Genomic DNA, 22,237 nt, shown 5'->3' on the forward strand with positions numbered 1-22,237 from the left:
CGTCTGGAGCCTGTGCTCCGCAACGGGAGAGGCCACAACAGAGGGAGGCCCGCATACCCCAAAAAAAAAAAAAAAAAAAAAAAAAAAGAAAGCTAAAGGGGTTATACTAATATCAGACAAAATAGACTTTAAAACAACAAATATTAATAGAGATAAAGAGGACCATTTATACTAAATAGGTCAATTTATCAGGATGCTAGAACAATCAAAAACATATATGCACCTAACAACAGAGGCCCAAAAGATATGAAACAAAAATTGTCAGAACTGAAGAGACATAAGCAATTCAACCATAATAGTTGGACACTTTAATTCACACTTTCAATAAAGGATATAAAAACTAAGCAGATCAACAAGGAAACAGAACACTTGAACATTATACACAAACTAGACCTAACATATATAGAACACTCCACTCAAAAACAGCAGAATACACATTCTTTTTTTTAAAAATTTACTTATTTTCTTAATTTTTTTGGCTGCATCGGGTCTTAATTGCAGCATGCTGGATCTTTGTTGAGGCATGCGGGATCTTTCGTTGTGGCGCTTAAGCTTCTCTCTAGTTGTGGCACACGGGCTCCAGGGTGCATGAGCTCTGTAGTTTTGCGGGACAAGGGCTCTCTCGTTGAGGCGCGTGAGCGCAGTAGTTGTGGTGCGCGGGTTTAGTTGCCCCGCGGCATGTGGGATCTTAGCTCCCCAACCAGGGATCGAACCTGCATCCCCTGCATTTGAAGGTGGATTCTTTACCACTGGATCACCAGGGAAGTCCCAGGATACACATTCTTAAGTGTACATGCACCTTCTCCAGGATAGAGCATATGCTAGGTCGTAAAATAGGTCAATAACTTGTAAAGGATTAAAATTATACAAAGTATGTTCTCTGATTTCAGCGGAGTGAAATTCGAAATTTCACTCCATTGTGAATATCCTAGGCTATCCTGAACAATTTTGAAGAACAAAGTATGAGGACTCATACTATATGATTTAAAAACTACTCTAATGCTACAGTGACAAGACAGGGTGGTATTGGCATAAGGATAGGTATTCAGATTAATGAAACAAATTAGAGATCCTAGAAATAGACCTACACATGTATGGTCAATTCACTCTTGATAAAGTGCCAAGGTAATTCAATGGGGGAAAGGACAGTATCCTCAACAAATGGCTCTAGAACAATTGGATATTCATATGGAATAATATGAACCTCAATGCCCCTACCTTACATGATACACAAAAAGTTAGTTGAAGTAGATGACAGCTTTATGTAAAAGCTAAAACAATATTACTCAAAGTATTGTGGATTAAAGTAAGACACAGTTTTCACCTCTTTAATTATGGAAGTTTATAATATTCTAATACCCAGTACTTGCATTTTTTAATAAAATAATCTCATACACTGTCTATGGAAATGTAAATTAGTCCAAACTTCCTGAAGGACAATTTGACAATACTTAGCAAAAGCAGAAAAAGCCATAACTGAGCAATTTCATTTCTAGAAATTTATCCTAAGGAAACCATCATGGCTGTTAAAAAAGATTTATCTTTTAGAGTGTTTATATTTTCCATTGTTTATAATAGTGAAGAATTGTAATAATGAATTTGTTTAACAAAATATTAGTTTAAATCTAACACAGTACAGTATTAAACAGTTCTTTGAAATAATGATATAGGAGAATGTTAATGACACGGGAAAATGTCTATACTATATTAACTAGGAAAAGCAGTATTCAAAATAGTATATATAATCTGAGATTATTTTAATAAAAAATGGAATATGCAGGGACTTCCCTGGTGGCACAGTGCTTAAGAATCCACCTGCCAATGCAGGGAACACAGGTTTGAGCCCTGGTTGGGGAAGATCCCACATGCCGCAGAGCAGCTAAGCCCGTGCACCACAACTACTGAGCCGGTGCTCTAGAGCCCGTGAGCCACAACTACTGAAGCCTGCATGCCTAGAGCCCACGCTCCGCAACAAAAGAAGCCACTGCAATGAGAATCCCTCACACCACAACAAAGAGTAGCCCCCGCTCACCGCAACTAGAGAAAGCACACGTGCGGCAATGGAGACCCAACGCAGCCAAAAATAAATAAATTTATTTTAAAAAATGGAATATGCAATAAAGCAGTTATACAAAAAAGAAGAGAGAGAGAGAGAGAGAGAAAGTGAAAGGTTTCACATCTAAATTAAATCTCTGGACAGTGAGATCATGTGTATTTTTTTCTTCTGTGATTTTCTGTATTTTCCATACAATAAACATGTATCATTTTGTAATCAGAAATCAAAGTGTATAGGTCATTTAAAAATAGCAAAAGAAGTTGGTATAAAGGAGAGAATTTTAAGATGGCTGAAAGAATTTTAGCATAACACATGTAGCTAATGAAGCCTTGCATTTAAGATTAAATGCCTTAATGCATTTAAACAGAATAAAAATGTAACACTAAAATAGACATATTTTAATACATTTAAAACACTTAGTAATTTTATACTAGTTGATTTTCTTAGTCATCCTCTCTTTCTTATGAATAACCTTTGTTTTCCTAGGGAGAGGATGGTAATGCCTCAGTGCAAGTTGAAGTGTTGTTTATAATGTTGTTTAGTTCTTCACCCTGTCAGATCACAAAAGGCTACCAGGAAGTCGGTGCAGGATGTTGTGTGGGCGGCAGGAAGTTCTGAGGTTTAACAAATTTGGCCAAAGAAAATTCAAACAGGTGCACATAGTGGCCAGCCTTGCTCCACTTCATTCATGTGCAATCTGGATTACTTCAGCGAAGATAATTAGGTTGGTCATGATTTGTATAATCCAAATACATTTTTTGATTCAATGAAACAAATGAAAAGGAATGGTTTCCATTCTCTACTTCTGTTTTTTACTGGTAGTGGTGTTATGTTTTTAGATCAATAAATTTATATTTAAAGCAAGCATTTCCATTTTGAAATTTTTTTCAGAGAAGATATAATGACTTTTAGTGTAGTATATCACAAGCAATTTATGAGTATGATTTATGATCCCTCCATATGATTACCTCCAATACAATTCTTCTGTCTGCAGAAGAAGGAGCAATAATGTATTGTTTCTCTCCTCTTTGTAGTGTAGTATCTCATGATTCTTCCAGTAACCCTGGAAGGAGGGAGAACAGGCATTTTTAATCCAATCCTGGCCACAAAGAAACTAGAGATCAGAGATTTTAGATAAATTTGCTGCAAGTTAAAGACGTTTCTAAGATGCATGTGGGAACTAGGGTGATATTTAGAAAGGACATGATTGTTGGAACTAGATAAACATGAATATGAATCGTGACTCTGTTATTTGGGAAAGTCACTCAATCTTCTTGATAGTCAGGTTTCATATATGTAAAAAAAAGGGGGGGTTATTAATTCCTACTTTGGAAGATTGTTATGAGACTTAAATAAGAATAATATATATAAAGCATCTAGAATTTAGGATGTTTCTGTAACAACTGCCTCCATTCATTTTGAAACCAAGCAGGACCCTGCAGGGCCCTCCCAGGTACAGCCCTTCCACGTCCCCTGCCTCTTGTTTGTAAAAAATCTGTAGTTTCCCAGGCCTCCTCTGAGTCACAAAAAACAGGCTCAAGCAGTTAATGATTAGGCAATAGAGTCACAGACTCTTTAGTTCCTCCCTGAAGGACATAGATAACAGTGTCTGATGCACATTCCTGTATTGCTTTGCAGTTACTATAACTGCCACCAGAGAGAAAAAGCTAACTGCATGATGACCAGACTGTAGCCATGACATGAACTTGTCCATCTTGCATAATTCCAAGAACTGGCCTCAAGAAAATGGAAATAAACCAACCCTAGAATTGAAGATTATGCTTGAAACAATCGGGGTGATGCTTATCAGACCACAGCATGACCAATTTTAAGATGATTGTTGGATCTGACTGTGCTGTTCTGCATGAAGCCCCCCACCCCACCTGTGCACCCCTGAAACTCCCCTTTAAAAGCTCTTGCCCCCTGATTGGCAGTTGGGAGTTGGTTCTTTGGGACATGAGTCCACCTCCTCCCCAGGATTGTGGCTTCCTCAATAAAGCTATCTTTCCTTTCACCCAACTCTTGTCTCTCAATATTGGATTCTTGAGTGATGAGCAGCTGAACCTGAGTTTGGTAGCAATTTCTCTTAAATATTATACAGTCTCTGAGATAGTTGTAGCTGACTATTTTTAAAATTTATTTTTTATTGAGGTAACATTGGTTTATAACACTATATAAGTTTCATGTGTACAACATTATATTTCTACTTCTTTATGCACTATAATGTGTTCTTCATCAAAATTTAGTTTCCATCCATCACCATACAGTTGATCCCCTTTACCCATCTCACTCTCCCCACACCCACTTCCACTCTGGTAACCACTACTCTGTTCCCTGTATCCATATGTTTTTGTTTGGTTTGGTTTGTTGAATTATTTTATTTGTTTGTTTACATTCCACATGAGTGAAATCATATGGTATTTGTCTTTCTCTGTGTGACTTATTTCACTTAGCATAATACATCCATGTTGTTGCAACTGGCAAGATTTCATCTTTTTTATGGCTGAGTAGTATTCCACTGTATATATATATATACACCACATCTTCTTTATCCATTCATCCATTGATAGGCATTCAGGTTGTTTCCATATCTTGGCTATTGTAAATAGTGCTGCAATGAACATAGGGGTGTAGGTATCTTTTTGGATTGGTGTTTTTATATTCTTTGGATAAATACCGAAAAGTGGGATAACTGGGTCATATGGTAGTTCTATTCTTAGTTTTTTTGAGGAATTCCATACTGTTTTCCTTAGTGGCTGCACTAGTTTACATTCCCACTAATAGTGCATGAGGGTTCCCTTTTCTCCACACCCTAACCAACATACGTTATTCTTGCCTTTTTGATAATAGCCATTCTAACAGGTGTGAGGTGATATTGTAGCTGAGTATTTTACGTATGCAAACAAGCATAACTTGTGGGATGTAATTACTAGGGCTTTGTAACTGTTTCCCAGAGTCACTCTGAACTCATTTTTTTTTTTTTTCGGTACGTGGGCCTCTCACTGTTGTGGCCTTTCCCGTTGAGGAGCACAGGCTCTGGACGCTCAGGCTCAGCGGCCATGGCTCACGGGCCCAGCTGCTCCGTGGCATGTGGGATCTTCCCGGACCGGGGCATGAACCCGTGTCCCCTGCATCGGCAGGCGGACTCTCAACCACTGCGCCACCAGGGAAGCCCTCTGAACTCATTTGATGAGGCTGGTTCTTCCCTTGTTCTAGATGAAATTCAGGGCAGATTGCACAACTTATCACTTTCAGTTAATGAAAGGTTCTTCAAGGAAGTAATTAGTATGTTTGGCTCAGTGTAGTCATCAAAACTTCAATCTCTATTTAAAGCTAAAATTTTTTCCTCTACCTCTGCTCAGGCCTGTTGCAGACAAAAGGCCTGTGAGGAAAGAGATGGGCATTTTTGGCTTTTCTTTTTATCCTTCTAGGATTCATTTTCTCTAGTTTGCTAATCCCATCAGAGTCACAATAGAATAGAAAGGAGAGTTCTTACCTAATACCGTTGTGGGCAGCACTGAGTTTTCTGCCTTGACATCTTGTGAAACTCTTTCTTCCTCTTATCAGGTCTTTTGCAGGTTCTTTGGCGACCCACCCAGTTACTAGGAAACTCTTTTCTGTAGTTTCTTGGTGGATATTATGTATTCTCCCTGGTTGGTCACTTATGTATCCTTCTTCAATCTCTAGACATCTGTTGGTGCCTCCACCCTTTTTTCTGTTGAAGTTCATTTATCTCTTCAGACAGCCCTTTAACCCTTTTAGACAGGATCTAAGACAACTCCACCTTGGCTTTCTTTTCACAGCCCACATCTTTTCACAGGGGAAATATTCACATAGTCTTTGTTTCAACAAACTCTGAGAGTGTAACTTGCCTAAGGCAGCAGCTTCTCTTTCACTTTACTGTGAGAATGGTTAGCACACATTTTCTAAGCATGAATCAGATATCAGTGCACTGTGTCTTCAAAACCAATGAGATTGATATCAAACTTTTAGGTAGTCTCACTAAAGTTCCTTGCCCTAGGCTGCAGGTGAGGGACAGGTACCCTTTTCCCTGGGTGGGAGGTGGGGCTGAGTCGAAGGGGCACTCAGTACAGCAGCAGCTCTCTCTAAAAATCCTCTTCTAATTGAACCCATTTTACCCTCAATGTGCGTGAGAGGGGTTCAAGGGCCACAAAACTGACTTCTACTACTACTTCCTTTGAAAATTCTGCTTTATGGCCTTGCATTTCATTTTGTCTTAGGATATATGCTGTCTTGGTATCTTAGTTAAATTTCTATTTAACAGCCTGTTAATTCTGCATTACTTTATATAAAATGTATATTCCTACAAAGTTGCTTATAAATGTGGTTTTTAATTGAATCCCATTTTGCCATTGACTTAAATAAGTCAGTTTCAGAGATGCTTCATTTTTCTGATTTGTTTTCAAGTGGAACTGACTTTTGAACATTTGACAAATTATATATAATCTGATACACTGAAACCTAAGTCAATTAAATTTAATAAGACAAATCTATTTGTACATCTAGATCCTCTTCCAGAAAATGCACTTCTACACTTTCTTATTTGGATTCACTGGGAACTGCAATGCATTGACATAATCTTGGGCCCACGGACATTGTTAATCTCTCCAGTGGTGAGCACCTAACCTAACCTAAGTCAAGGAGTCCCTCATGAGGATTTAGAGAACTTAGTACCAGAAAGAGCATTACAAAAGGCTGTCTCTGGTGCCTGAGGCAGTAAGATATAAAACTGGGAGCTGTTAGTTACAACCATGTTTCCTACTATGTGAGGAAAACTGATCTGCATTGTGGGAGAAGACAGAAGCAGGAACACAGATGGGAGCAGAGACACAACATTGAGAATCTTGAGGCTGTTCCAGTTCATGCTTCTTGTTTTACCTGAGTTCCAGCTGTAGTCCTTCTCTTCTTGCATAAGTTAGCTCAGACTGGGTTTCTGGCAGTTGGAGTCTCCAAACACTTTCTCTTTAGAGCCTACTAAGTTTCCTCAAATATTTTTTTTGAAAATAGAAAATATGAAATTAGGGTATAATATGACTAAATTCATGAACACACACATAATATAATGACTTATACAGAGTCAACATCTAGAAGACATTAAAGGGGAAGGTTAATTAAAATGAACAACAATAACAAAGAAGAATCAACACTACAACAACTTTAAAAAGCAGTACATTTTGACAACAGAAGGTTTCAAGGTTTACAAAATGAATTTTAACCACCACTTGCCCTTTTTTTTTGTAGCACAAAGTTACATTATATACTTCAGGGCTTAAATAGATGATTGAGTCACTGAGAAATCATTCACAGGGATTATAAAGTTCCTGACTCCATATGAAACTTTCATTTTGTTATCGATAGTAGGATGCTGATGCAATAGATTGTGTTTGCAACATATAAAATAATTTTTAAGATAAATATATTACATTTTTTTCTGTTGATTTACTTTAGTTTTATTGGAGAGCATAGTGAGTGAATATGGACAGAATATTTTTTAAAAAAGAAAAAAATATGTTGCGTTATACCCAGGTTTTAAATAATATTTTAGTTCTGTATTTTTTTGTGAGTATATTTTAGGAATCCATAACTATTATATTGATTACTAAAAAAATAAAGACCCACTAATCTTCTGTCTTTCCTTTGATCTCCTCCTGCCTGCATTTCCCTCTCTGTTTTTACTAGTATTTATCCCAAAGCTATTCTTCATCTTTAAGTTGCAGCACCCTCTACTGAGTTGGTAGCAACATTACATTGTGGCTACTTTTCCAATAGTGGATCCTTTTCCTTCGAAAGGAAAAATAACACTTTGAAAATGTACTAAAAAGATGGACTTTCTGCAAATTGAATTGCTTGCAGACTATTTCAAACTTATTAAAAAGATACAAGTACAGTCACATTACTACAAAGAAACAAGTGATCATGAGTTGGAAGGTATTATGAAGACAGTGTAAAAGACATTTAATTTTTGAGTATATATAGCAATAAGGTATGAGTGAAATAAAAAAAGCAAAAAGTCCCATTTTAAATATGAGTTATGAACTCTTTAAAATGAAAAATGTGCCTTTGAAATTTCTCTCTGCACAGTAAAACTGTTAAAATGAATGTTAGAGGAGCAAATTTTTATTGTTCTGTAGATTCTTAGTTTTATTGTTATTTACACGGCCCAAATTTCTTCCAGTTACAGTATCCTGGAGGTATAGTTATTTTGTCTCCTCTGACTCAATTGTACGCTCCGTGAGTACAGACACCCCTCTATATTTCTGTATCTAAAAATATTTAAAACCATGAATTCACGCCAATACTACTAATTCAAATCCAACACTATAGGGTTCATTCTAGCTTTCCTCTTGGCATATTTGTAACTCACTTCCCTGACAACAAGAAGCCTAGCTCTCATTATCCTCAGTATATTTATTTATTTGCTCTATCCTCTTGCATGTAAGTAGTCTCCCAACCATTAGACTGCTGCCCTGCTCAGCTTCCTTTTTTCCTTGAGCTTTGATCCATGCTGGGCAGCTTTCCTCAAGCCTGCCTAATAGCTTTTAACTGGTGATTCGAGGAGGAAGAGAGGGAGGGAGGGAGGGAAGTAGGGAGGGAGATGGAGGCTTTACATACAAAAACATAAGTATAGAATATTGATACAATTTCCATGATTACTGATTCTTCAATAGATGTGCAATTGTTTTCCCTGCACTTTCAATCTATTGGTCTTCAGGACAAAATTTACACAGATGTTCACAAACTGAAGATGGTCTGAACACAGTCTTTCACATAATTATTTTCAAAGTGATGAGGTATGTGGTTTTGAATCCAGTTTGAATTTGACACAACTGGTTTGAAATGGGAATTATTTACATGATTCAATAATAATGGCAGTTTTTCAGTAATTAAGTGCCATGTTTTTGTGATTCAGAGTTGTCTGCATTTACGTTTTGGGGGATTGGAGATAGTGGATAGGCTGAGCCAGAGACAGTATTCACCTTCTTATCTGGATTTCTGTCTCCTAAATGCCTTGGAAAACTTGGGGAGAATATCCACTTATCTTAATGTTATAAATGAGTCAAAACTTAAAATGATTATTGTTCCCCTAAAGACTACAAGAACATTCAAATTTAAAACTCATTGTATGATAAAATTGTCTTTCCAGTGATGGTTTTACAGTGAGCCAATCAAACTCAGCCCACTTTGTGATCACTTAAATTTGAGACAGCAATGACCAGGATTTTGAAATAGGATCAGGTCTTTGTGGACCAGCTGAGACTTTGGTCTTATTGGAACTAAGTGTTCCAGTAAATAAAAAGGGTAAACTTGTTTACCAGCTAAAACTCTGAAAATCTAGAACGATTATTCAAGCAGATCCCCCTAACTATATGGTATTCAAAGTAGGTGTTGAAAGAGGTCTTTGAAGACCAAAGTAGATGAAATTGATTAAGTTCAAAAGTTGTCCCAGTGGAAGACAGTAGTACTTGAGAAGCCTAGATGCTGGGAAAAATGGAAGCAAGCTGAACCCCAGACTTCTGTCCTGACCATGGAAATAAATTGGGCTAAGGAAGCAAATGAGTTCAGGGTTTCTGCTCTTGACCTCTGTAGGAACACTGGTCTTTGAGAATTACCAGCATACAAGTGGGTAGGGATGCCCTCTCTCATGCAGATGTTTAAATATCTATGTAACATTTCCTTTTCTCATGCTTAAGTTGCTATTGTTAATTATACCTTTATTAGGTGTGGTAACAGTGTTTTCTTAACTCATTGCAGACAGATACTTTTATTTGAAAAATTAAAAATGAATTATTAGAAAATTGAAATAAAAAGACAAGCCTTGAGGGTTTTTTTATATACTAGATTCAACAAATAGGAAATTACCAAACTGCTGTAAAGTTTCTAAATGCTTCCTCTTAATCTCTGACTTACCTTGCTGTGAACAGGTAACAGCCTGCAGTCTGGCACCAGTGTGCAAACTACACTTTGAGTGGTATTACTTTATACTAGCAGAGCTTCTTAAACCTGAATGTGTGAAAGATCACCTGAGGCTCTTATGTAAGTGCAACTCTTATTTGGTAGACCTGGGGTGGTGGTGCTGAGATTCTGTATTCCTAACAAGCTCTCAAGTGATACTGATGCTGCTGGTCTGCAACCATGCTTTTCTGTAGCTAGTCTTGAAGTTTATGTACTTCATAAGCTACTTTGATTTTCACAGTGATCTTTTGAGCTAAGAATTCTTATTCCATTTTATTTAAGTCAGATTTATTGAGGTATATTTCCAGAGAGTGCACAGTGCTGTGCATTTTAACAAGCTCATACAGTTGCATAAACACCACCATAATCAAAACACAGAACAGTTCCATCACTCCCTCCCTGCCCCTCAGCACCTGACAACCACTGATCTGTTTTCTGTCTCTACAGTTTTGCCTTTTCTAGAATGTCATGTAATGTATGGTTGCATGCATCAGTTCATTCCTTTTTATTGCTAAGTAGTATTCCACTGTATGAATGTAACACAGGTTGCTTATCTATTCACCCATTTAAGAAATTTTGCTTATTTCTAGGTTTTGGCAATTATGAAGAAAACTGCTATAAACATTCTTGTACAAGTTTTTGTGTGAACATAAGTTTTCTCAGTCAAAATTTTGACAGGTAATTCCTCTATTTACTCCAAAGAAAGAAAAGAGAGAAAAGAAAAAGAAGAAGAAGAAAAACATTTAAGTCTGAGATGACCATTTCAAGCAGCTTCTCTTCAAGTACAGAGTGTTCATCGCAGGGATTGAAAGAGGTTTTTAAAGACGGATAGAAAATTTGATGACGTTTGAAAGCCTTTCCAAAGGAAGAGGATAATTCTTAACAAAACTGGAAATTGTAAGTAAAATAAGCAAACAAATTGGTTTCAAGATGATTTTACTAAACAAGCAGTCCTCAGTTTACAAACTCTAGATTTGCATATGTCTTAAATATATGAAATAGTATGAGGGGAAGTAAATTCAAGGTCTGAGCTCCTGGATTTTGTTGGAACTAGTTTTTGTTTAGTGTTTCAGAAAAAGTGGGCAGATCCTTATTTATAGTACAAATACAGATCTGTATCTCCTGCAGGTAACAGGAACACAGTGATAGTTTCTATAAGCAGCTGTGGATGAACAGAGAATTACTACAATTAATATCTCATCTGATTGGCACTTGAGAGTGTTAAGATCTTTCACATACAATATACAACCTTGTTGTTATGAGGCAGATATTCATACTCTCATTTTACTGAGGAGAGAGGCTACCCAGGGAGGTTATGCCACATCTCCAAGTTTACACAGTTTAAGGATTAGGACCCTGTCTGGTATTTTCTTTGGAGGTCCACTGTTCCTTCACTTATCGCATGTTATGCAGTAAGAAGTTCTGTCTTTCCTGGGCAATAAACCCCAAGCCTTGTAACTGCATCCATCTTGAGAGGGAGGGGCCTGAGGTTTTTCTAATAAGTGCTGATGGCAGATGCTCCCTAAGATTTATCGGGGCAGATCACACTAAGATGTAGAGCAAAGTAATCCCTCTTTTTACCGCTGCCCACCTGGATGGATGTTGATAGTTTCTGCAAAAGACCCTTGGGTGCCCCCCAACCCCCCGCCCAGTTTTGTTGAGCTATAATTATATGATACCGTATTCGTTTTAAGTGTTCTTTTTGTTTCTTAATTGCTTTCAGATTTAACTTCTCTGCTTCTTAAAGCTTAATTCCCATCCCAGGTGAGCAGCCACCCAACTCTCTCATTTTTTGTGACTAGAAAACAGTCCCACATATATACACTACCAAACGTAAAATAGATAGCTAGTGGGAAGCAGCCTTATAGCACAGGGAGATCAGCTCGGTGCTTTGTGACCACCTAGAGGGGTGGGATAGGGAGGGTGGGAGGGAGACGCAAGAGGGAGGAGATGTGGGGATTTATGTATATGTATAACTGATTCACTCTGTTATAAAGCAGAAACTAACACACCATTGTAAAGCAATTATACTCCAATAAAGATGTTAAAAAAAAAAAAAAGAAAAGAAAACAGTCCCAGAGATGTGTAGTGTCCGTGGAGTTACACGAAAAAGTGCGAGATCTGTGCTAGAGAAAGCCCGAGAAGGCCCAGTGTCCCTGCAGAGAGGACTGTTTCTGGGCAGTTCGCCAGGGTCCCAAGCCCAAAGAGAAGGGAGCTTGAAGTTAAGTAACCTGAGCTTCAGGCTGCTCTCCCAATCCTCCCGTTCACAGCCCCCGCCCCCTCCGTCCCCCGCTCCACCTTTATTTAATACGCTGATGCAGAATCTCACAACCTCCGGGGACTGGCTTCTCGGGCCGCACCCCTGACAGCTCCACTAGGGACGCCGCAGAGCTCACCCCCCACGTCCCACAGCCCCTCCCGGGCCGCACCCTGCAGCCCTTTCACTTCCTGCCCGCTCCAGGCAGCGCCTGGCCCGTCCCCCGCGCCTCTCCGGGAGGCCGGCGCTGGGCGAGCTCCTCCCCAGGCCGCAGCGGGAGCGGCCACTCCCAGTGCACTGAGCCGGGCTCGGGTGGGGACTTGGCTCTTTTCAGCTTGCGCGCCACGGGGCCCTTACAGCCAGGCCTCGCGCCCGAGCAGCCCTCGGCTCCCCTGACCTCCCTCGGCTGGGCCGGCCCGCGCCTCCGGGACCATGCTGCGCTGGCTGCGGGGCTTCGTGCTGCCCGCGGCGGCCTGCCAGGACGCGGAGCCGCCGACGCGCTACGAGACCCTCTTCCACAAGCTGGACCGCAACGGGGACGGCGTGGTGGACATCTGCGAGCTGCAGGAGGGGCTCAAGAACCTGGGCATCCCCCTGGGCCAGGACGCCGAGGAGGTGGGTCGCTGCGCGGCCCGAGGGTCGGGAGGCCTGCGGGAACTCTGGGCTCTGCCAGGACGGAGGGCGGCTGCCTGCGGCTCTTTAGGAAGTAGCTGGAACTGTGGCTTCCAGCCCGCGAGTGGGTTCAGAACCGCGAGTGGGTTCAGAAGGTCGGGAATGGGGCCAGGTACCCCGGAACGGATGCGCGTCAGGATCTGAAAGGCTACCGGTACTTTTCCAGAAAAATTAGTGCAGTGGACCCTCTGGCTCACTCTAAGAATTTAAAATCCTGTGCCCAGTACTTTTGGTCTGAGTGCATCCCAGGCCTTTTTAAGCCTATGCAAAAATTTAGCCACTTTTGGTTTTTTTTTTTTTTTTTTTAGCTCTCACACTTCAGTGGGCCCCAAGTTCTGTATAAAGTCTCACATTTTGTATCTCTTCGAAGCTGCTTTCTTACACCAGCTAGTTTGTCTACTGTTTCAAAACTGTTTGAAACAGTAGTATGTTTTCCCCAACTTCCCGTTGAGGAGAGGCGACATTCCATTGTTTAAGACATTCTTAATGCCCTAAGTACATAAGTTGACCTGAATGAAGGGTTGGCCCATCGTATGAGCAATTTCAGCTTCTCTGAGTCATTTTAATTGTGTCCCTGAAGTGCAGCCCCTATCAGCAGAGATATTTGGAACCTCTCCAACCCCACTGAAACGTAGGAGGACACTTTGGCATTCCCTATCCCAAGAGGGAAAGTGATTAAGCTATAAGAGCCAAAAACTGTTTTATAGTAGTTATATTTTAAGCTACTCATTCAATGTCTTTAGTAGTTACAGGCCTCTTCAGGTTACTATTTCTTCTTGAGTCAGATTTAGTAAGTTACAACCTTTGGGAAACTGCCCATTCTGTCCAAGGCTCATAATATTTATATTCACTTGTGATTTAAAAAAAGTTCTGACTGTATCTGTAGTTATGTTCTCTGTTTTATTCCTGATATCTCCCTCCCACCCCGCTTCCTCTTCAATCAAGCTAAATCTTTTTTTCTTGCCAATCTTTTTTATTTCCCCTTCAACCTTTGTCTTTTTTATTCATACATTGAAAGAACCAACTTTTGGTACTTTTTGAAGATTGTCTCTGTTTTTAAAATTTTCTTCCATTAACTTTTGTTTATTTCCTTTTACTTTCTTTGGGTTTACTCATTTGTCCCTTTTCTAATTTCTTGAGTTATTAATAAATGCTTGATTTATTAATTTTGAGCTACAATATCACTTTAATCACTTCTTTAGTTGCATCCCGTAAGTTTGTACTTTTGTTGTAATTTAGTTCTAAGTATTTTCTAATTTCCAGTATGATTTCATCTTTGACCCATGAATTATTTAAATGTGTGCTTTAAATTTCCAACTATATGCTTTTTTGGTTGGTTCTTTGAAAATATGAATAAAATAGACAAATCTCTGGCAAGACTGATTAATAAAAAGAGAGAGGGACTCAGGAATAAAAAATGTCTTTAATTTTCCAAAATTTATATAAGAACAAATTATAAAATAAGTTGTATAAAACTGTATGTATGCAAACATATAGAACAGGATGGCGTATATTTGTCACACGCACAATATATGTATTCTATACATATACATAAAATATATTTTATACCTACATACATATACATATACATAGTATCGCTCTGTGCTTATGCCAGATATTATTAGTTATTCCCAGCACTCTTTTTTGATGGGTATATTCTTCAATTAAAGGTTAATAATGATTACTTCTGGATGGTAGGAGTTAAATTACCTTGTTACTTTTTTCTTCACAATTTTTGTATTATTTCAATTTTTTAAAATGTTCATACATTATTATTTTTATATTAGGAAAAAATAGAGTTTTCTTTTTTAAAATAAATATCACCTCCTTTGTGATGAGCTTTTCTGGACCACTCTCTATAGAAGAGTTGGTCTCACCCTACTATTTGTAGATCTTTGTCTCCTATATCGCTACTGCTATAATTTTCAAAAGGTAACTATTTCTATTTATTGACTGTGCCCTCCACTAAGACCAAACATCTTGAAGATGAGGGTCATGTCTCAGTGATCTAAGCACAGTGGTGCAAAAAGATTTAACGCTGTGATTTGAAATACTCTAAACAAGACAGTGGCTCATTTGAAATAATTAAAAGAAAAAAAATGTAACTGTAAAGCAGTTGTTAGTGCTTTTATTTCCAGCATATGTAGGACAAGAAAACCAAAAATTCTCCTGTTGCTAGATACCTAGAAATGTTGGATAAAATAAGATAAATATATAAAAGACAATTTTTTTGAGCAGTTTTTTGTTTACAACAAAATTGAGAGGAAGGTACAGAGATTTCCCATACAGCCTCTGCCTCTAAACATCACATACATAGCCTCCCCCATTGTCAACATCACTCATCAGAATGGTACGTTTTCTACCAAAGGTGAACCTACATTGACACCTCATTATCACTTTAAGTCCATAGTTTACCTTAGGGTTCACTCTTGGTGTTGTATGTTCTATGGGTTTGGACAAATATATAATGACATGTATCCATTATTATAATATCATATAGAGTATTACTACTGCCCTAAGAGTCCTCTGTGCTCTGCCTATTCATTCCCACACCCCCAACCACTGATCTTTTTATTGATTCTATAGTTTTTCCAGATAAACATCTTTTTACATACATAGATGAGTTTGTAAGAAAATAAGAAATATCTAATCAAACCACGTGGGTTTAAATCTTGATTCTGCTACTTACTAGTTAACTTTGGGCCATTAAAAATATCTTTTTAGCTTCCTCATCTGTGACAGAGGTAACATGAGTACTTATCTCATAGCGTTATTGTGAAGAATAGATGAATTAAAATATGTAAAGTATTTAGAATAATTCATGGTACCTAATAAGCAATCAATTAGCCTTTAAATTATCTAAAACTGTTACTACCATCACTTTTGAAAGAGGGGTGTCAAAATTTCCTCTGTGGTTGTACATTTGCTAACTTTCTTTTATAATTCTGTTGATTTTCCCTTTTATTTTAAAAACAGACTATATAATGGACTATACTGCTGGTGTATTCAAATTTACCATTGTTTTAGCTTCCTGGTGAATTGCTCCTTTCATCATTATGCTTTCTTGCCTACCCTTATAGCATGGTTCCCCCCATATTTTACAAATGCCTGAGTCATTGCACTAGCCAGAGTGTTCCCCTCAAGCAGGTTGTTTTCCCAGGTCACCGCTGGGAAATCTTCAGCTTTGGGCTCTCACCTTGTACAAGGCATCATCCTTGCCCCATGTTCCACTCAGGGCTCTTTGCCTGCTGGGCAGTGAATGAGCCAGTTCCCAAACCCCATGTTCTCACCTCTTGTCTTGGGCTACTGCTGGTGCTAACTGCGTCATTTCTGGTTCTCCTAGGAGCAGAAACCAAGATGGGATTGGGTGTGCAAAAGAAGGGTAAGGGAGAGGAAACAGGAGTGTTCGCCTGTGGAGCGATCTGACCTGGCCTCCACAGGCCACTCCATGGCACCCACAGATGTGCTTCTCAGCATAGGTTTGGGGAGTGCTCCCTTATTGTTCTCAGCCTCTCTTCCTCAGGGAGGACAGTGGGACAAACTACAGTCCCCATTGCTTCACTTGGTCACAACTGGTACTCATGATTTCCCTTCTTGACTGTCAATTTTAAATTCCACTCACATTCAGCTAGAATCTCTGCAGGTCTTTGTGACTTACCTGGTGGTGTGACCCAAACTTTCCTTTCTGCAGTGTCTGAGCTTCTCAGGCCAATGTTGCTGCATGTGCCCATTCACAGTTATAACTGGGCATCCCTGGAGTCCACATGGATCATCTGAGTTCCGTAAGTATTCCTCTCTGTCTCGGTGGTGTAGAAGCAGCCCTGCTTCCTGCTGATCAGGGCCAATTTACACCTACTAAGAGGGTGACTTCTTTTCTTGCCTGTTGGTCCCTGGACACAAGGAGTTACAAATGTCCAGGTGGAAGCTACAGCTTGTAGTTCAATGGGACCCTCATTGTGTTCCCTGACAAGAGTATGTCTATCCTGCTTGGGGACCAGAAGCTAACCCTGCAGAGCCCAGAATTGTGGGGACGGGAAGCAGAAAGTCCCCATTGGGTCATTGGGAGTGACAGTAAGTGGGACTGCTCCTGCTTCCACCTCTTAGTTCTTGGACTCATGTATTCTTCCTTTTGGGGGCACAGAGCCACATGGTAGGTCTCTGGTTTAGTGTACATAACGGCATCCTGAAGGGTGGCAACCCATTTTTGCCAAATATTGTCTCCTAGGTGGTGCTCCGGCTGTGCTTTCAGTAGGACATTCCAGCATTCTGTGAGGTTGGCTGCTTCCGGATGGTGTGGGGTGTGAAATGGCCAGTGGATCCAGTGGTCTCGGGCCCACGTCCACACCTCTTACACTATGAAGGGATCCCCTGGTCAGATGCTGTGTTCTGTAGGGATTTCATGCCTGTGGATCAGGCATTCCACAAACCCCCAGATAGTGGTGCTATCTGAACCTTTGTGGGCAGGAAAGGGAAACCCCTACCTTCCTTTGAGGAAGACCCAGTGCCCCTTACACCACAGGAGGCACCCAATATAACTGACTTTCCACTGAGTGACCAGTTGGCCTTCTTGAGGAATAGTGTAATGTCAGGGCCAGGCAAGGGCCGGATCATGAAAGGCATTGAGGACCTGCCAGGTGGTTTGGACTTTTGTCCTTTGAGTGATGGGAGCGCTTGGGAGATTTTAAGCAAGAGGGGACACAGGCAGACTTATGACTTAGGAAGATCACTCTGGTGGCTGTGCAACAACAGGAGGAAGAGAAGATGTGGAGGGGAGCCTGGGCGACAGTAGCCAATCACATACTTGGAATTAGGGTTACATGGTCAGTCTTTATGGGGGAGAATTTCAGAGGCATAGGTCAAGGGTTTGTATAATGTCAAGGATTGGGGAGATTACCCACTTGAGTATCTAGAAATGAGAACTATGGGGTGATTCTTCAAGGGAAGGTTTCAAGATAATTTGCATCTAAAACAAATATTCAACCTAAAGTGAAATCTCTATAAATTTCCGTCTGACTTGATCTCATCTCCATGTTGCCAAGCTTTTGTAACAAATTTGGCATGTAGAAGAGAGCAAATTTCTGTTTAAGTTCCTTTAGGCCTTAAATGGAAAGAATGTGGAACATAATAAGGAATACAATAACTAATTGTTACTAAGTGTTCCAGAAGTATACAGGGAAGGGAAAAGACATCAAGGCAAGTCCTGAGACAAAATTAAGAACTAGCTAGAGGGAACTCATTATGGTTTCTTCTGATATGAATGACCCTGCTTTTCCATGTGTTTCCAAATCTCCTCATTATGAAATTAGTGTTTTAGAAGAGATAAAATTCACATTAAGGTCTCCTATGACTCAGGAATTGAGAGTAGAAGGTAGTATGAGGAACAAGGAGATACAGTAGTTATTACTAATTTTCCCATAAGAATCTAGTAATCCTGTCTGCTTTTTGGAGTATTCTCCATCGTTTCCTCCCTCCTCCCTCTTTGCCTCCCCCTCCTCCTCCTCCTCCTCATTGTTTTTCATCAAAGACCACATTAGAACATTTTAAAAGGCAGTCCCAATGTTTGGATGTCATTTGAGGTACTTTGAGGAAAAAAATTTCAGAACATCAAAGAGCAGAAGAAATAATCTGAATTTTAATTTACTGAAATGGAAATCAGAAAAATAAACTAATGATGAAGAGTCAGCAGTTTTATCTGGAAGTATGCTTATTTTGGTTCAGTTTAGGCTTGGAAGACTTCAGAATAGTGTAGAACCGCCCCCCCCTCCCAAAAATCTGGATTTAGAATTAAGGCAATAAAATGATGAGATGGTCAAGTCTATGTTTTGCTCTCTTCTATCAGTTATATAAAATGCTGGTAGTCTGTTTTCTTTATTCAGAAGTCTGGCTGTGACTTCTATCTTTTCTACTTGGTCTTTAGACTCTTGTGCCTGCCTGGATGTCTGTCTTCTATGACTCTTTGGGACTACTTGCATTCTCTGCAATGTCCAGGGAAGGATCATTCCCTGTGGACTGTAAAATTCTCTTTTGTTGGAGAATTCCTTGTTTATTGGGCCACAGCACATCCTGTGAAACAACATTAGATGTTTGCCACTGCTCAGCGGCTCTGGGGAGAAACGTTTATTGCGAAGCTTGCAGTAGTACTTATGACTAACCATGGCATAATCTCTTCCTGGCAAACCCATGGGTAGTTCAAAGACATGGGATGGTCCTCTTTGTGTTTTCGGTACTTGACGTGATGAGTAAATAGAGCAAAAACTGACAGATAATGGCTTGATTAGATTATCTTTATGAATTAAAAAAATTTTATTTTGGGGGAGCAGTTTTAAGTTCACAGCAAAATTAAGAGGAAGGTCTAGAGATTTCCCATATCTCACCGGCCCCCATGCACGCATAGCCTCCCCCATGATCAACATCTTGACACCGAGTGGTAACATTTGTTACAGTTGATGAACCTACATTGACATATCACCCGAAGTCCATAGTTTACCTTAGGTGTTGTATATTCTATCGGTTTGGACAAATGTATGATTATGTGTATCCATCTTTAAAGAATCATACAGGGTATTTTTCACTGAACTAAAAATCCTCTCTGCTCTGCTTATTCATCCTTCCACGCATTTCTCCAACTGTCTGGCAACCACTGATCTTTTTAATGTCTCTATAGTTTCACCTTTTCCAGAATATGATATTGCTAGAATTATACAGTATGTAACCTTTTCAGATTGGCTTCTTCACTTAGTAATATGCACTTAAGATTTCTCCATGTCTTTTCATGGCTTGATAGCTTTTTTCTTTCTAGCACTGAATAATGGTCCATTGTCTGGATGTACCACAGTTTACTTACCCGTTCACCTACATCTTGGTTGCTTCCAATTTTGGCAATTATGAATAAAGCTGCTACAAACATTTGTGTTTAGATTTTCATGTGGACATACATTTTCAGCTCCTTTGGGTAGATACCAAGGAGCATGATTGCTGGATTATATGGTAAAAGTGTGTTTAGTTTTTAAGAAATTGCCAAACTGTCTTCTAAAGTGTACCATTTTGCATTCCCACCAGCATGAGAGTTCTTGTTACTCCATATGAATTTTAACATTCAAGTTTTTAAAGAGTACTCCATATTTTTAAAAGTAACGTATGTAAAAAGTGGAATTTTGACTGTGAAACTACACTTCCACATTTCCAATGGCACCAGATGAGGTACCACAGGTATGTGTATAGGGAAGCCAGAGCTCTCAGTGGTTACGGCAAGTGGTGGTTAAGAAGACGCCATACACATTGTTTATGAGTATCTCCTGGACCCCAGTTGACTTAACTTCTGCCCATTTTGAGATTATCCTCCCAAGTGTGCTGCCAAAATCTGTACAGATGGAGATGGGACTCCTGTTCAGCAGCCTTGCTCTGGAGCCACTGCAGGTACTGAGTGAAGATAAGGAACTGGGGGAGAGGATCACAAAAGGAAAGGCCCACATAGTCAGATTTTCATTCTGGTCCCAAGCTTCATTACAATAATTCCCAACCTTAGATGAAGAAGTCTTAGGTGTGACCAGACAACTTAAAAAAAAAAATGTTGGACCCACACCACCAGTCATTATGGCCTCACAGTCCATGTCTCAAAACTCCTCTACCCACTTTTCTCTAAAAAGAAGTTCTACCTTTAGAGACAGACCTGTGCGGAGGTCTCTCAGGAAGGCTCTTCCTGGAGTGAGGTGGGAAACAGGGAGTCTGATTGGCTTATCTGGGAGTGAGGCCGGAACTCCATGGCCTCACACTCCAGGCCTGTCCTCCAGCACCAACCCCTCCGAGGCTCCCAGCGCATCTCGTGCTTCTACTCTGGAGCCGTGGCGATGAACCATCCCCTTTCCGTTCTGTACCTGGCCCAGGGGCTTTGGCTTTTGTAGCAGAGAGGTGGCTGCTACCTTAGGTCTTTTCCAACTCGGCCTGTGGTGGGCAGAGATCACCATCCTCCCTCTCACTTCCACCTCGGGGAGACTAACGGGGGTCACAGTGTGGACCACCTGAAGCACTTCTGCCGCCAGAGACATCCCAGATGGACGCCTTCTATGAAGAACTGTTTTCGTACCTAGACCATAATGAAGATGGGACCCTGGACATCCCTGAACTTCAGGAAGCCCTGCAGGACATAGGGGTCATTCAGGATGAAGGGAAGGTGGGCTTCAGTGGGGCTGTGGTCGGAGAGATGTTGGGTCTGAGAATTCTGGAGGGGCCTTGGGCAGAGAAGGGTAAAGCCAAATTTACACATTCCCAAGCTTGATGCTGGGCCCCACTATAGTTTTCAGGTCTATTACCAACGTTACTGTATGAAGAATAACAACGTTACTAATACTCCTCTCAAGCATTTTTCTCAATTTTCTCCCTGGCTCTAATAACACTTCTAAATTCAAATTGCTCTCAAGATGTTGGCTGCAACCTTGTTTTTGGAGTCACCTTGTTCAATGTACTCACCTGTTATTAGTAGCCTAGATGTGCATTTAGGCCAAAGATGCTCTCTTTTCACTTTGGGGAACTGGCATAATCACTGTGTGTTTTGGGAGTTGTGTGGTAGTTGGAAATTCTCTAATAGTGTATTTTGGTTTCTGTTCTTGGAAGGAGGGCAGTCAGTCTGAGTGGCTTGTACTCTTGGGGTTTCTCCCATGCTGATGTTTCCTCATAAGGTGCCTTTATCGTCAGACTTTTGAAGAATGAGCTTGGGCATTGTTTCCTTTGCAAATCTTTTCCCCAGCAACCTAGATGAGAGGATCCTTCTCAGTATGCAGTGCCTAATGCATATTTCTATCAGTGTATTTCCAAGTTATTTTCTGTTCAGAAGTTATTATTGAGTATAATTATTACTTTCCAATTATCTTTGCTCTTTGGATATTTAACCCAATAGATGGAGAGCCATGAGAGTTAAAGACTGGCAAATTCATTTAAGATAATTGGCACTTCATGCTCAAGAAACTGTCAAATGAGTTCTGTCATGTTAAGATTTGGTAAAACTCTTCCTATTAGCCATGTGAACTTTGGGAGTCTTTATTTTGATCATTCACTAAGTCATTGATCAGTTGTACTTTGAGAACATTCTATATGCCAAGCACTGTGTCCTGGTTTCCTCATTTGTAACATCAGAGGCCTGGATTGGATGTTGTCCATGAACCAGACCAGTCCAAAATATTATCTCTGTAAAGTTTACTTGGATTTTTTTTTTTTTTTTTTTTGCGGTACGCGGGCCTCTCACTGCTGTGGCCTCTCCCGTTGCGGGGGACAGGCCCCGGGCG

The 22,237-nt window shown here is 40.0% G+C and overlaps 1 protein-coding gene across 2 annotated transcripts in view; it reads left to right on the top strand.

Annotated features, from left to right (window-relative positions):
- The first annotated feature begins 12,496 nt into the window (after positions 1 to 12,496).
- The window catches only part of SLC25A24 (solute carrier family 25 member 24), a 43,868-nt gene continuing 34,127 nt past the window's right edge, over positions 12,497 to 22,237 (top strand). The window contains exons 1-2 of one of the 2 annotated variants that reach the window (XM_024119813.3): positions 12,814 to 12,902; positions 16,651 to 16,741. In XM_024119813.3, coding sequence (XP_023975581.1) covers positions 16,724 to 16,741 — 18 coding nt within the window. In that variant the 5' untranslated portion in view covers positions 12,814 to 12,902; positions 16,651 to 16,723. Of the gene's footprint in view, positions 12,903 to 16,650; positions 16,742 to 22,237 lie in introns of both variants that reach the window. The other variant, XM_024119812.3, reaches the window with a different exon arrangement.

The sequence above is a fragment of the Physeter macrocephalus genome, chromosome 4 (assembly GCF_002837175.3).
Source record: "Physeter macrocephalus isolate SW-GA chromosome 4, ASM283717v5, whole genome shotgun sequence".
In the NCBI taxonomy this organism is placed as follows: Eukaryota; Metazoa; Chordata; class Mammalia; order Artiodactyla; family Physeteridae; genus Physeter; species Physeter macrocephalus.